Raw genomic sequence first — 16,285 nt, 5'->3', positions numbered from 1 at the left:
GAAACGAAACGAAACGAAACGAAACGAAACGAAATCGGGTCAGATGAAATAAAACAAAAGGAATAATGCAGATATATTTTCAAATAAGGTAAAGATAACTTTCACAAGGATTTTGGAGTAATCGTTCATTAATAAGAAGGATTTTTATTCATTTCGCAAAATAGTAATTTTAGGAGAGTTACTATTTTGCGAAATGGACCATTTTCACTCTGCGGTGACAACGTGACCTCTTTCATGTCGCGAAAATACATTTAAACATTACAAATTAGTATATAACCGAACATTTTGGCCTCCTCTTATTTCTTAAACCGTATTAAAATATATTTCGCAAAATAGTAATTTTAGGAGAGTTACTATTTTGCGAAATGGACCATTTTCACCCCTGCGATGACAACGTGACCTCTTTCATGTCACAAAAATACATTTAAACATTACAAATTAGTATATCACCGAACATTTTGGCCTCCTCTTATTTCTTAAACCGTATTAAAATATATTTCGCAAAATAGTAATTTTAGGAGAGTTACTATTTTGTGAAATGGACCATTTTCACCCCTGCGATGACAACGTGACCTCTTTCATGTCACAAAAATACATTTAAACATTACAAATTAGTATATCACCGAAGATTTTGGCCTCCTGTTATTTCTTAAACCGTATTAAAATGTATTTCGCAAATTAGTAATTTTAGGAGAGTTACTATTTTGCGAAATGGACCATTTTCACTCTGCGGTGACAACGTGACCTCTTTCATGTCACAAAAATACATTTAAACATTACAAATTAGTATATCACCGAACATTTTGGCCTCCTCTTATTTCTTAAACCGTATTAAAATATATTTCGCAAAATAGTAATTTTAGGAGAGTTACTATTTTGTGAAATGGACCATTTTCACCCCTGCGATGACAACGGCTTGTTTGATCTTTAGGTCCTTCGGGCATAGTTATGTCTGGACGCGACAAAAGGGTCGCACTTGTCGCAAGCATGCTATGACAGATTCTATGTCCAATGTAAACACCAAAAGCACTAGTGCGACCCCTGCTGAATTACTTATGCACATTGAATGTCCAGACAGCTAATTTCCATTTTTTTTTTCCCGGTGTAAAGTTCGCCATGTATGATTCTTTCTTTCCCTCTCTCTTTCTCTTTTCTTGAATGTGATGGTGAATTTAAGAGTAAGCGAGTGAATGAATGATGGACATTGTTTCGTGACTAGCCTCTAGAAGGTTTTGATCAGTCTATAGGCATTTCTTAATTTGCGCTGCAACCGCAAATTTGCTTCCTGACGTTTCCTTAAGGCATGCTATACGTAAATTTTAGTGAAAAGTTAAGAAGTTTTGAAGAAGGGGCTGATAAGAAAAAAAATGGTTTAAACGCCACCAGAAAGATGACTCCACCGAAAGCGCAGCTCAGGTTTGACTACCAGCAGTCCCTCCTTTTAGGCGAAGTCCGTAGCGCGAGTCCAAAAAAAAATTATGAAAAAAAATTGCTGTTAGCGCGCCACTGAAACCCTCGGAGTGACACCGATGCGTCGCAGGAGTTCTATAAGAGAGGCGGTCAAAAATGTGGCTAGTTACTCCAAGAGTTCCCCTCAGCGCTACCATCAATTTTTTTTTTCACCGATTTTCTTTTTTGACTTACGCGACGGACTTCGTCGAAAAGGAGGGACTGCTCGTAGTCTAACCCCAGGTAAGTAGGGACTGTTTTCCAAATTCCAATTTTTAAAAACTATATCAAATCATCAGCATTTCTTATTTACCTCAATTTTACTTATCCTTTGAAAAAAAATATCTCTATCTATATTTAAAAATACCCAAAAATCCTCAGAACATAGATTAGTGAAATGAGCGGACATTTTTTTTTTGTTTGAAGCGAGCTAAATATTTGCGCTAAGCTCATGTTAAGCGGCGTTACATTAAAGCGACCTTCGAGTGTAACCCTTTACCAACCAGCGCGACATTCCAGTTTTACCTACACGAAACGATTGTAACAAAAGGCAGCAAAATTAGTGATGCGTTGGCCACCCTGTAAGTTGAATTGAACACGTGACGAAAGAAACAGCATCTTCGTAAATAAGTTAGTGAAAAGAAACTTTACTGAAGAAAATTTACAATGTATTCTATGTATGTTTGTAGATAGCTATAATTAGTTTTATAATTAAATCTTGCTCTTTTTCAATCGGGCCCAAGTCTTCTTTTGCCCCAATGATTTGATCCTCCATAAGGGTTTCACATTCGGTATCAAAGACTCTCATTACTCCGTCCTCGTTTAACAAAACAAATCTGATAGAAAGGGGTAGGTTAATTAGTGTTTAGAATTTGATAGAATGATGCTGTTTTAAATATCGCAAATAAACAGTCGATAAATGTGAAAAGTTATAAATGAAGGTTTGGATTAACGATTTAAATTAAAAGATGTCTATACTGTCATTGTTAAGTTCTGCATTCATGAATGACAAGTTGATTTACCATACTACCATTTCACTTAATAACAGTCAGGGTAGGAGTGCCTTTTGACTTTCATACCTTGTTTGAACTGTGATTGGCGAAGAGCCAAACACTGCATTTAGAAACAGCCTATTTTGGCCAGAGGTCCTCTTCCACAGGCACCGAAATGTGTGACTTTCAAACCCAAACAGTGGACTTGAAATATCCTTTGGAATTCGGATTGACGACTTCGGCACTGTCCACCGGTAGCACTTTCGCTTAGAAAACTCCCTTTTCACGGCAACTTGAGACTGCAAATAATAATAATAACAATATTTAGAAAAACAACGATAATAATAATAATAATAATAATAATAATAATATTATTATTATTATTATTATTGTTGTTGAAAGTAAGAAACAAAAGCAAATAAAAACGAAAACATCGAAATTCTAACTGAATGAAAAGTATCTCAATTGTTATACTTGAAAACGAGTATCCTAAATGAGATCAACAAACCTTGTCATAAATCGCGCGCTGAAGACTTTCAACTTGACTCTTAAGTAGCGCCTGGTGGCTTCCTTGATAAAGTTCGTTGTGGGCATTTTCCATCCCTAACTGGTAGAAATTGTTACAACCGGCCACGCTGCATTTCATCATTCTTTTAGGACATTCGTCCAAATGAAGGTGAACATGGGACCTGAAATAGACACACATGGATCTTACGTTATCGGGCTTCTTTGGGAATTTTATTACTATTACCGGGTTAACCCTTTAAGAGGCCAAAAAAAATTTTAACAAGTTTTACCTTAACTGCGATTTACTACTGGGGCAAAACCGGGTGTTGGTCCTTTTGATTACTTTTTTTTCCATGCTCTTTTCTTTAACAAAATGATGACAAAATTTTGTGAATCAATTCATGGCGATAACTGAATGATAACTGACCTGGGCAAATTATGGCCACAATTTAATGGACATGGTCCGGGCTTTTCTTGACAGGTTAGTTCATGCTGATCTAGTATATACCTCTCCACCTCAGCAGTGCAGTACTTGCAAGGTACTTTCTCTTGAGGGCAGATCTCCAAGTGACGCTCAAGTGAATCTCGCAAATGCGATCCAGGACAGCCATTGGGGCATTCCAGAAGGAGGAATGAGCAGGTCTCTTGATATCTCTCCTTAGAACCATGCTCACCGACCCACGAGCAGCCAACGTTTGTGCATTTCACATTCAATTTGGAAATGACTGAACTGAGGGGTATGCTGATGTTCAACATGTGTTCGTTGATTGGCTCCCGACATACTGCACACACCTTTTCCCGTCCACCTCCGGATTGATTTGAAATAAGCTGATGTATACATTCTTGGCATCCACTGTGTCCGCACAATAAGGACACGGGTCTGTTCATCAGCTCCTTGCTAAAAAATAGAACGCGATTCCATCAACAAAAAATACGTGAACTCATTTTATAGCTTTCGATCCACGTAAAGATTTATAAACACACAACTGGCATCAGATCCCGTCAAGGGTGGCACCTAGCGTATGCCCCGCAACGGGGACCTACGCATAAATGCAAAAAACCTAAACATGAGCGCAAGCGTTGGCTACCGTAATCAGCCGAATCGCGTCTTTTGATAACCGACTAGCACTAACCCAATATGAAAGAAGCAAAAAAATAAAAAGAACACAAGATGTTTGCTGGATACTTCATGAATTTAACAAAAGATGATCAAAATTCTCCCTAAAAGTAATGGTAAATCTGCCTTGAGCAACCAGACCCGCGACTAAAATTACCAGAGTAAAAATTCAAAGATATGGTTAGACTAGAAAGAACACCGGGCTAAGTGTTTCATGATGGACAGAGAAGTGTTTGTTTTTATGTAAGTAACACTTTTACGAGCCTAGGAAATGACTTTTCCCGCCTTTATGGCACAATTTAGATCTGCGCATCTTGGGTTACTGCGTCTTTTAACTTAACCCGGACTAAAGGTGAAAGCTTTCGGAAAAGGAATCGGTAGTGAGCGCCAGGGAAAAAAAACAAACTGATCAATTTTAATCGTAAATGAGCTACGAATCATTGCCAAGTTAACAAGCCAAAAGAGAATGTGAACTGTCAATTGTTCAAACTCTTATTAAGGTTTGAATAGGAATTCTTATGCACTTCCACTAAATACTTTGCACCGCACGCATTGAACCAAGTCGCTAGAGTTTTGAGGTCAGGACACAGTTGCCATAAATTTCCCTTGTTTTGGGGCTTCTTCTTAGCGATTGATCTGTATTCTCTTTTTTGCCGAACTTGGAGTTAAACTGACTCTTCCCTTGTCGTCAGCTTTTCTTTTTTCTTTCGCAATGAAGCTCGACAGGTCTGGAGAAGGAAAAGTTCCCAATTCTCCCTAGCACGCACAAGCAAAGCCTCGACGTCCAGTGACAACTCACATGGGAAAACTTTCTCGTACGGAACCTTAACGAGAATTGAATGATCTCACAAGAGACGGTTGTTGAGAGTTAGGGCTACTTTTGACTAGCGCAGAGGCAGAAAGAAGAACAAACGCTTATTTCTCTTATGTTCTTACGATTTCCCAAAGGCAAGCATGGCATAAGCACAAGAAGAACATTTTTAGCTCTTGTTATTGTCCTTATGTCGGCTTATGCTTATGTCAGGGCGATCACTAAAGAGAACTACATTGGCGAAGTAAGTGATGGTAGGTTGCTGCTGTTCTCACTAAAGTTTAACTCGTTCATGGAACTCGCGGTAACAATTCAGCCTTGTAGGGCCCGGTAGATTAAAGGGCAAATAAACTAAAAAAAAACTTATGACCTAGACAAGTTTTGAAAGACAATACGTTAACTAATCAATAAAAGTAAACCTTACCTTTCATCGAAGAAGTGGGAGTACCCAAATTCCACCAAAACTAACGCTATTTTATGCTCTCTGGTCTGTTAAAGCTAGACCCTGACTTTTTTTTTCTTTTTAGTCTGTGCTACAAATGACACGCTCTATCCACGATAAAAACTTTTAATTTTTTTTACGGTGTTGTAAACGGATTTCTATGATTGTTAGACTTAGGGCTTCACGGGTTAGTTAAGTTCTTAAAATAATATAAATTCCAGTTTGTAGATATATAATATGAAATAAACTGTGATAACGATTATTGAAGGAAGGAAAGATGAACGAAAACTGAATCACTCAAATATACCTAAACTGTGAAAAAAAAAGTGCGTGTTATAAATGACCGCCCAGAAACCCAGATTCGCTGCCAGGCCAATTTTTCGTTCCTCTATTTTTCTTTTCACTTTTTCTTAAACGAAGAGGGAATGCTTACAGTCTTCTAAAGGCAGACTATACCTTTTTTCAAATGTGCCGAAAATAACCTGTTGCGCCCACGATAAAAACTCTCATTAATCCTGGTGTTTTTAGTCTTTTCTTTTTTGTCATTTTCTCGTTATTTTTCTTGTTTTTATTTATTTATTTATTTATTGCTGCTTGGTGCATACTGTCGATCACACAATGTTAGGGATTCTAAGTTTGCCGTTACAAAAGCATATGGGTTTAAATTATTAATTTTTTAATTTGCAGTATTCTTTTTCTCTTTCTTTCTTTCTTCCCTCCATTCTTCCTTTCTTTCTTTCTTCCTTCCCTCCTTCCTTCTTTCCTTCCTTTTTTTCTTTCTTTCTTTCTTAAAAACAAGCCTCGGGTGAAGAAACGAGCCTCGATTAAGAAACGAGGCTCGATTGAAAAATGGAGCTATGTAACCTTTTTTTTAACTGAATGTAAAGCTTTGTCTCTGAGCAGATCTATAGGCTTCCTGACCATGAAAAACAAACTAAGGATATGGGGATGACGACGCTTGCATAACTTACACTCTAGTGGAAGTTTTGGGTGACAGAACCGCACGAATGAGCGGCGAAGTAACGGAGAGAATGTGAAGGAATAAACTAACGCTCGGCCGCATAAATCTTCCTTGAACGAAAAAAAACTTCAGTCACGCAAGCTATAGACATACAGAAATCCTTTTCAATTCAAGAAGTCATCATTTCAAACCCCCCCTTCCCTCTACCCGCCTCCACCACCCCCCCTTATTCCTTTTCCCCTCCCCCTTATTCCTTTCCCCACCCCCCCCCACCCCCATATTAGGCACACGGCTGGAAATCATGTCCTCGCTAGCTTTGAAACAGGAAAAACCAAATATTTTTAAAAATTTTTCTCTTCACCATAGTTTTTAATATTATCTCTTCCCCATGATAGTCTTATATCGAGCATGATCCGCACTTCCCCCTCCTCCCTCCCCCTGCCAGAAAAATATATATCGAGCTCAGTTGCCCAGGAACAAATATTATTCAGCTCGGTCGGACGCGAGCTCGATTTGATTCGAGCGCGATTACCAAATCGAGCTTGATTTGATTCGAGCTCGATTACAAAGGTTGTGACTCGAGCTCGGGTAGGCTTTCGAGCTCGAGTCACTTATATCGAGCTCGGTTGCTCAGGATCCTTCTAGTCGAGTTGTGACTCGAGCTCGGATAGGCTTTCGAGCTCGAGTCACCTATTTCGAGCTCGGTTGCCCAGAAACAAATATTGATCCATTATTACTTGTTGTCAACGCTTTTATCTTTTACATTTCATTGTTTCACTATTTCGTCTTGCAGCAGGAAATCACATAGGGCGAGTCATTCTGAATCCAATCCGATCTGCAGTAAAACGGTTTAATCTTCTCCTTTACGGCTTGTCTTATTTCTCGAATTTTCGAAAGGAAGGATGAAATGATTTCTTATTCCTCTTGTAATACAAACAAGCCAGCAAATGACTAAAGTTACTCTTACTCGCCACAGAGTTACCACTTGTCGATATCTTAGCCCAACTGAAACATCTAAAAGTCCGTCTCTATTCATTTTGCAGTTAGTGTGAGGACAGACACACCACAAATGACCCCCAAGGCTCGGTTCATGGGTGAGGCACAATAACAAATTGAAGAGTGTTCTTGGGAAATTATGTAAGCAAGATGAAACGGCTGGAAAATGAGTCCAACGCTAACATCAGTGCATGCAAGATTACTGAACAGACATTTTGATGGTGGATGAAGGGAAGAAATCTTGCAGAGAGGGAAAAGAGTGAGACCATTTCCCACAATGGCTGCAATGGAAATTACAAGATCACGTAATGAAACAAACTGATAAGCAGACTTCGATCATATACGCCCGTGAAGCAACGAAATTGAACAATTCTGATTTGGTTCGTATTTCCTGTTAGGTTCTCTATGTTGGTTTATTGCAGTTACCACTCTCTCACTGTTGAAGGCGTCGAGAACTCCCTTTTTGAATACTTGAACACCAAACTGAACATTCAAAGAACGAATCTAGTTTCCGAAATGACCAAGCGATTATGTGTAAGTCTCTCTAGCAGTGTAAGACTTTCAAATGCGGAAGGGGGGTTTTCTGTTCAAAAAACAAAAATCTAGTTTAAGCGTTTTCGGTCAATATCATTTATTTTTCGGGTAATCTTTTCATATGGTGATTTTCCAATATTTCCTGTGGCTTATTTTTTCATTTTACTTCAACGAAATATAGAGGTAATTTTTTCTTTTCAGCTGGCTAATTGCGGTGGTAACATTGTTTTCCCGCACGCTATAGCCTCTTCGTTGCAAAGCAATTTTCATTAATTTTTAAAGTTGTGTTTCCTCTTCAGTTCCTAATCGTATTCATTCCGAGGAAAAATTAATATCGAGCTAAGATTTTCACAAAGATTTTTCAGCCTTGCACTTATGTTTCTTGATAAGTTTAAGAGTACCACCACTCACTAACATATTTTGACGACGTGCCGGCAAATTGACTCTAGCTAATGAGTTCTAAATTTAGGGAACACACTCGAGGCAAAATAATTCATTTTTTTGTTATGCATAAGAGGAAACTAGCAGACGAAGGACTATTAAAAGAACAATGCAAAAAAATTTCAACTAGTGCTATGATAAAAACAGTAAGAAATCATTCGTTATATGTGGTAATAACCTCTCTCGCCCAAACCAAGTTGTAGGAAGTGAGTGGAATTAGCGAAATAGCACCGTTCAGATCCATTAGATGGTGTGCTTAAAAAAGGAATAAGCAGATACCAGGCATTTCGTTCAGCAAAAGCTTTCGATGAATGAAAATGGCATTGACCATTTCATTGTCAAGATGTGAATTCTGAAGAAATGAAACTAATCATCCAAAGCTGCGCACTCTGTGCAAACAAGCTATCAAATTACGCCGACCAGAAAACGCGATAAATTTGCATTTTTCAAAATAACTATTTGAAACAATTGCGAAAACGATGATGAAACATCCAAATGGAAAACTGAGATGATATTTCGGGAAATGGTACTAAGATTCAGAACGTTCACGTCTTTTGTCGGAGATTATAGTGGTTGATATTTGTTAATTCATGTACGACGAAACTTCAGATCCGAGCGTGCGAGAGTAAACAAGCTTGCGTGTCTAGTGTCAAACGAAATTTTAGCGATGTGTCATCAACACAATAATTATAAACGGACAACAGCGCGTCACACTTTTCCGCCGTCTTGAATACTAAAGAACTGAACCGAGAGACAAGAGTGCCTGACCGAGCACAGCAATTTTTTTTTCAGTCGCCCGAATCCAAACGTTAGTCGCCTCTGGCGACCGGGCGCCGCTAGGCCACATGCCTGGTTGTCAACAGTAACTTTTAGTGTACTGCCTTTACAGTATCCAGGTTACATTTCAAGTTGCTAACGTAATATCAGAGGAATCATTTGCTTTGACGAAGGGCTAACGCTCGAAGCTTCAGCTTTGAAACCCTTTACGGTGGCCAATTTACGTTATCAAATCAGTTGATAATATTAAATTACCCTGTTATACTCTCTCACAGACGCAGCACCACAGTTTCTTTAGAAATTTACCCCCTTTCTTGCTGTTTCAGGTGGGTTGCTTAGCTTTGCTTCGTGTGCGGAGTCAAACGTTTCTGAGGTTGTGGAATTGATAACTATATAACAAGCTCGTTTTTTCATTATGACCTCATTTGCCAATGATTTTCTCAGTCTCATAAGGCTGCAAATGTGCTTTCAACCTCAGGATCAACTGACTCTAGCAAATTCTTTGGAGCTCAGTTTTAAGGCTGCTTGCGGGGAATCAGAAGGCAGAAATCCTCTTTGTTCTCCGATGATATTTTTCACTTTGTCCTTTTGTGGTGAAAAAAAAAAAATTAGAAAGCTCCATGCCATGACATCTGTGAAGTTCTTTTAAACATAGTGAAGCATCTTCTCTTGCCTTTAAGTTTTCTGTACCTTTAGGCGTTAAATCTCAATAACGGAGAGAAGAGAAAAATTTCTGTAGTTTGCGTAGTTTGGATAGTTTTTTAATTCAAGAAATAACACAACTGTTTTACTGTGTCCTTCGCTGCTTGTCTTACTTCTCTCATCTTCCAGCAGTAAAGAATGGGATTCAGAGACGAATTTAAATAAACCAAAGTTGCTGTGGAAAGCCAGCTAACCGAGCCTTCAGATGTCACTCCTTGTATCCATAATATAGATTCAATCCCATAAGGAGCGTAGCAAAAAATCTGTGCCAACTGTACCCATGATATGCTAGAAACTGTCTTCTTGTACCTTGTCATGTCATTTAGCGGAATTCCTCTCCCGTTGGGCAGCCCATGATTGACGCTGTCTCGGACTCGTGTTTGATACTCCAGCAACTTGATATAAATCTTTATGTAAGAGAAAATAGAAGTAAGAAGGCAAAGTATCAGAAAAAAAGCAACTACAATCCAGGTGACACGAATACTCCAAAGATACATTGATCCACCAAAGACGCTTACTGACCAAAGACATAACAGAACTACACGGACACGTTTCAGGGTAACAACTTGTCTGTACCTAAGCCCCAATAAGAGAGCAAGAAGTCTGTCTAAGCTTATAGCGGTGGATGTTAAAGCTGATACTCCGCATAAGATGTAACTTGAAACATAATTTCCTAAGATGAAATAGCTCAGAAGATCTCTGTTCATTTTTGTTGACCGAGGCATCACAGCCACAGCGTAGAGAGGCTGTGAGATGAGGCCAACACAAAGATCAGTGAAAGCCAGACATCGAAAAAGAAGCTTTGTTGGAGGGTAAAGAGAAGAAACTTTACGGAGTGCCACAAGAATCAAAACGTTTCCGAGTGTTGGTGTTATGGAGAGAACAATGTTCAAAACTGGAATGAAAACGTGACGTTGTTTCCCCAACGCTGACAAGGCTGTGCTTGTTATGTTTAGCGTGAGCTCTCTTGTGAAATTTTTTCCCATAGCAAAGCCCTCCATTGCTCAGCCTAAGAATTAGAGTTTGGGAGGATCGCAATCTCGGTCTCGCTCACTCAAAAAAGCACAATCTGTCTCCTTCTCCTGACGGTTTTTTTACGTGTTTACTTATCAGTACCTGTTGTAGTATTTAGCCAACGACTTGCAAATTGGGTCATCAGGCTTTCAAATACTTTATTCTTAGTCGCATAAATAACCCGTTTTTGGTTAACAGATATGTCAGCTTGCTTGTTTTGATAGCACAAAGGGTAACAATATATGATTATTGACGCACTTAAGTTATTGTTGTGCACGTGGTGGTGTTTGGTGGCCAACCAAGACCTTTCAAGTTTATTTAAATTTACTTCATTGACATTAATTTTACAAGATATGGATAGAAAAATGATCCATTTACTATTGTTATCATCTCTGAAATGTTTGTATTATCACGATAAATTTCGGTGCTAATCGCTCCATTGGAAGTTTATCAAATGATCATTTCTTAACTATTCATCGAAGTGGAATTGACTATGGTGGATATTTAACAAGCTGCGAAGCGGAGATGTAAATATTCACCTCTAGCCACCTGCACCTGCACTTTAATTTCGTGTGCAGAAATTTCAAAACCCTATTTTAACGATAAATGCTTACTACTACGTATATTGAACAGTCAAAAAGATAAATGCCGAACTGGGAAAGAAATCTGAAGTTTAGTATCATCCAATAATGTTCAGTTAAACAAGACTGATGAGCATATGACTAGTCTATTACATAAATTCTGGATAAAACAAGTCGTGGAATACCGGCTTGTGGCACTCCGGATTCAAAGAGCAGAGGGTCAGAGAACTCGGAATTCATGAGCACTACTTGTTGTCTATCAGATAGATTAATGATGAACAAAGCCACGCCGAAAGGCCAGACTTAATTTTCCATGATTTTCTCATTCAAAATGCCTTCGTTTATTTTCTCAAAGGTTTTGCTCGTGTCAAGAAACACAACAACGGACAATAAGAAAATAACCACCGTTGCCTATTTCTCTAAAAACGAGTTTCGTAGAATCATAGCACAGTACTTTTCACGATGAAAGTTTAAATAATGGGCTGGTCGATCTTAGCTTTATATGTAAGTTCCCGCGGCAAAAACAAAATTGAAAAATGATTAAACGAGAATCCATTATTATACTAGCTAGACTGTTTCTCGAAAACGCAATCCATTGCTCGATTAACCACGACAGATTTGCCGCCGAAGTGCACCAGAAAGGCATGATTAGTATCAACAACATTCAAATAGAAAACAATGCTATCCTGGCACTTGAAATATCTCTTTAGGCCAACTTCTGCAGTATCATCAGAATGGGTTCATCTATGTTTCAAACTTTTTAAAACACTTTCTCAGACAATGATTAGAAGCAGTGATGTGAAATTATAACATTCAAGACTAATCAGCTTACTACCGCCCATCTTATCAACAAATTGGAATAGATAACTCGATTGAAAAGGCACGTGAGTCAGTAGCTGTCTACAAAAAAGATAACATGTATTGGGACAATAATACGCTAAAAATATGCTACTTTTGGTTGCTAAGCGAGCGTAAGCTGGGGATAGAAAAATATATACACTAATCAGAACTAACGCAGCGCTACTGGATTTTCGTCAATCTTACTCTTTGAAGGAGCCTAATTAAATGTCATTTTAGTTTATGGTGTCCTTCAAATCTACAGTTAGATCCAGACCAACAATTTTGCTGCAATGAATGGAGTAAACGAAACGAGTTTAGCTTATGTAAGTTTATTGAAGCATTTAGGGAGTGCTTTACAACAAGTAAATTATTCTTAATTAGATTAGGAAATATTACTTATACTAGGAACAACACTCACAAACTTACGCAGCATTTCTGACTTGATCAGTTATAAAAATTATCTTAACAGCAATTTCTTTTTTTTTGGTTTTTTGTCTCTATCAGCCTACAGTCAATAACATCAACAAAGCACTGAAAAGTGCACCAAGTGAATAAACGGTAAACTAAGAAATGCAAAAGTGAAGTAAATAAACAAGTTTTTCTTTGAAGGAAATTCCACTTAACCTCCATTTATAAACTATGAAAATGGTTATCATCACTACCGAAGCATTACTAAAGTAAAAGTACGATAAAACCTACGTCTTAAATCAAAAACTATGAAATATTGAGGCTGAAATTCTCGAAATCTAAACTACAAATTACCACAGTGTTATAAGAATACAACCTTAGAGGTTCAGCAATTCTGCTATTAAGCCTCAGTCCTGCACAAGAGGGTCTCAATGTGGTTAACCGTTAGCCGTAAAACGGCCAAAAATTTAGCCGTTAGGCGTAAAAAGGAAAGAATTTTAACCGTTAGCCGTAAAAAAATGTCAACCGTAAAAAGGTCTAACCACAAAATAAGGTCTCGAATTCTTTTGTTGAGTCTAATGTGTTATGCGTTTATGTGTTCTGGTGGCGAGAATTACAATCGAAACCGGAAGTGTCGAAAGTGTCTGCGTAATTTGTCGCATGGATGTCGTTGCGTGAGTTGACAGACGTTTTGACAGCTCTAGTATTTTACGACTTTCTACTTTCTTTCATGCTGACTTGTTGCGATGGCCGTATTAAAGCGATAGTAAGTCTCTATCGCGCTGGAGAAGAGAAGCCTATAGAAATATATAAGGCCAGGGTTAAAGTCGCGGAAGAGAATAAATTATTTTCGTCGTTCCAAAAAAATATTATCGAGTTTCTTGGGCTCAACGAGCAAACTCAAAAGTTCGGCTTGGGGTCATTTGACCTGAAATTTTACCGCCTGACGAAAATCAATGGCAAAGCGGAGAATTACGCCATAACAACACAGCAGCAAATGGAGCTGTAATTGCCCTTCTTGCTTGGCTCAGATGGGGAAAGCGAGCTAAACGGTAAGAAATCCGTAATTTTAATAAAAATGGACAATATGTGTGTATACAATTGCTCAGATTTGCTTTATTTAGAAGTTGCTGCCAGCAGGCACATGGTAATACTTTCGCTATCGCCAGTCAAGAACCGATTATGCTCTGGAGTTTTGTAATTTCTGTATCGAATTCTGTAAAAAACCTAGTCGTATAACATTTTTAATGCACGTTTTTGCTGGATTATGTACTAGAAAAGTCACGTTAAGTTATTGGACGCTGCACAATACCGGACAAAACGCCCAGGAAATCGATGCAGCAAAATGTATCGATGTAATTTTAAAAAACGCTCAGTGCCCGATTGATCAAAGAACAAAGGCGATAAGTGCTGTGCAGTCGAGCTGGCAAACAACGCGGGTCACCTTAATTCATACAATTCTGACCAAAATTCAATCATCTTTTTTTCAGTTCATGTGATACAGTCTGTCATTCACTGGGGGAAGAACCCTGTCGTGGTGGTTAAACGACAAGATGACAATGTCAAAAGAAGCAACCCCCAGAACCTAAAGGAAGAATAGAAATCATTAACTAAAAGGAAATCACGTCAAGATGCAAAAGAGGATAGAGCGCTTGTGAAGAAACTTAAAGAAGATAATGCGATAGCTGTGCGAACCGATCGTCAACAGAGTGAGCTACGTGCGCTAAATGCAGGTACAGTACATTAAAATTTAATATAACGATAGCTTCGGCAAATATTTCAGTATAAGCGAAGAAAACGTCCAGAACTCTATAAAAGTACAAACCTGTCTTTGATCAAGGATTTGGGGATTTCCTGTAATTATTTATTTTCACGTGGCTGAATTTCTCGTAGCAGTCAAATATGAGGCTTTTATAGCATTCCATGTAGAAGGAAAATTCTGCATTCGAGTTCTCTTCCCACCATACGTATGCTTATGTCAGATTTCTTAGCATGAAGGAACTACTGGGATTTCCTCGTTCATCTCAGAGTTACCCTCAGCATCTAATTCGCCGGGTGGAAAGAGCCAATGTCGTATCTAAAAACACAGCACGTCGACTAATAATACTGTAAGACTCTTAGAAATATACGGCGATACTGCGCACTAAAATGTCTTCAAGATATATATCGTTGTGTTTTCATTTTAGCCTGTTTTAACAAAAATGTCTTACACCTGAATGTAAAAAAGCATATTGGAGTTATGCACATATAATTATATTAAAAAGGCCAGTGACTCCTTCTGTATTTTTCTTATAATTTATTTCAGAGCTTGAGAAACTTGAAGGTTCGACAGCCATCAATGAGGTAAAAATCAAATACGGTCTTTGCTGCAAGTCGTACTCCGTTCAACTTGACAGAAAGACGGCAGCAAATATATCATTTTTCAAAACAAGTAAGTATTTTTGTGACAACGACAGTATTTGCGCTTTGCTAAATAATCGCTTTTAATTTACCTTTAAGAACTTTTATTATAAGTTTAATAAACGTTCTTTAATCAGGTTATAGTGTCAGAATTTCCACGTGATCCGACTTCAATGAGGTAACACCATACACGGTGTCCCACTCAGCAATCCTGTAAAACAGCGGATATTTATTTTAAATTGTTACTTTTATATTGAAGTTTAAAAGTTTAGTTGTATGTACGCATGTGTTTGTAAACTGTCTTTTTCTTTTGTTGTTATAGCCCACTTCAGTGCATGTCAAAAAAAGAGAGGAGCCGGGGTTAAGGGAGTAAAAACGTTAGAGAACTTCTTTACCAAAGAAGCTGCAAAATGTTTACCTGAACCCACAGGCTCTATTCTGACCGTATCAAATGACGATGATTATTTCCTGGATGTGATTGCTTATATTGCTACACTTACGAACTGTTCAGAGAAGGGCGAATAAGCTAGGTTTGGTAAACCTTGATAGTTTTTGATTATCGACTAGACGACGCATTACAGCGATTTAAATGTTAAATGTCTAAGAAATATAAGTCAATAAACATCTGTTTACCAGATGCCCTCAAGAGTTCAATGCAACGTGTTCTTTTATACAGTGCTATACAATAAGTAAACCATGAACCTGCGAAGATTAACGACTTGATCAGTCAACAAACCAGTTTCACAACGCAGCAGATGGCCACTAGGATACATCGACTAAGAAACTACTTCAAGAAAATTTTAGGACCTAGGCGACCTAGTGTTTTTCATTTACAGTGAAAGTGATGACTTTGATATCGGTAGTCCATCAGCTACAGCTTTCCCAGCTGACTTGGAAGAGGAAGACTGCGGTCGAGAAATAATAGAACGCGGTTCTGTTGAGTTCGAAGGCGGGAAAAGCGAAGTCCCTACCTCAAATGACGAAGACGACACTGAGGATCTTACAGCTGATGATCTGATATCCTGTACTGTGTAAGTTTTACCAATGAACTTTGTTGCTTTTGTTATACCCGCATTGGATGAGTGCATGTGTTTCATTATCACAGCGCACAATTCTACTGACAGCCCACAATACCTTACTAAATATAGTCTGTAAAAGGTTACAATTGCCCGAGGTAAAATTTAATCTAACTGTTTTTTCTTTGTTGGGCTCCACAGATGCGTAGAGAGGGCTCATCCATTGGCCGAAAGGTTAAATAAACTAATCAAAGAAGGAAAGATTCCCGAGGAATGTCTATTTTACAAGTATCTCAA

The 16,285-nt window shown here is 38.2% G+C and overlaps 2 protein-coding genes across 2 annotated transcripts; both read right to left on the bottom strand.

Annotated features, from left to right (window-relative positions):
* Positions 1-1,836: 1,836 nt before the first annotated feature.
* Positions 1,837-5,235, bottom strand: LOC149046161 (TNF receptor-associated factor family protein DDB_G0285149-like). The gene is made up of 4 exons (XM_089206779.1): positions 3,457-5,235; positions 2,950-3,130; positions 2,529-2,740; positions 1,837-2,285 (listed from the first exon to the last, which is right to left on the bottom strand). Exons 1-4 carry the CDS (start codon positions 3,834-3,836, stop codon positions 2,123-2,125), a joined length of 936 nt encoding a protein of 311 aa, XP_089062905.1. The 5' UTR covers positions 3,837-5,235; the 3' UTR covers positions 1,837-2,122.
* Positions 5,236-7,889: 2,654 nt separating this feature from the next.
* LOC149046160 (melanocortin receptor 4-like) lies at positions 7,890-10,787 on the bottom strand. Its single transcript, XM_089205800.1, has one exon. The coding sequence runs from the start codon at positions 10,728-10,730 to the stop codon at positions 9,789-9,791; it is 942 nt and encodes a 313-aa protein (XP_089061926.1). The 5' UTR covers positions 10,731-10,787; the 3' UTR covers positions 7,890-9,788.
* Between the last annotated feature and the right edge of the window lie 5,498 nt (positions 10,788-16,285).

The sequence above is a fragment of the Pocillopora damicornis genome, chromosome 5 (assembly GCF_964200805.1).
Source record: "Pocillopora damicornis chromosome 5, jaPocDami1.2, whole genome shotgun sequence".
Lineage (NCBI taxonomy): Eukaryota > Metazoa > Cnidaria > Anthozoa > Scleractinia > Pocilloporidae > Pocillopora > Pocillopora damicornis.
The sequence above is the reverse complement of the archived record's forward strand: the minus strand, read 5'-3'. Positions and strand labels throughout refer to the sequence as shown.

What these genes read in the sequence shown, in the direction of transcription:
- LOC149046160 (XM_089205800.1), bottom strand. Translation starts at nt 10,730, where the DNA reads ATGGAGGGCTTTGCTATGGGAAAAAATTTCACAAGAGAGCTCACGCTA.
- LOC149046161 (XM_089206779.1), bottom strand. Translation starts at nt 3,836, where the DNA reads ATGAACAGACCCGTGTCCTTATTGTGCGGACACAGTGGATGCCAAGAA. An exon ending in AGCGCGCGATTTATGACAAG is followed by an intron (nt 2,741 to 2,949) that starts GTTTGTTGATCT and finishes TATTATTTGCAG; the next exon opens with TCTCAAGTTGCCGTGAAAAG. An exon ending in CCAATCACAGTTCAAACAAG is followed by an intron (nt 2,286 to 2,528) that starts GTATGAAAGTCA and finishes CCTTTCTATCAG; the next exon opens with ATTTGTTTTGTTAAACGAGG.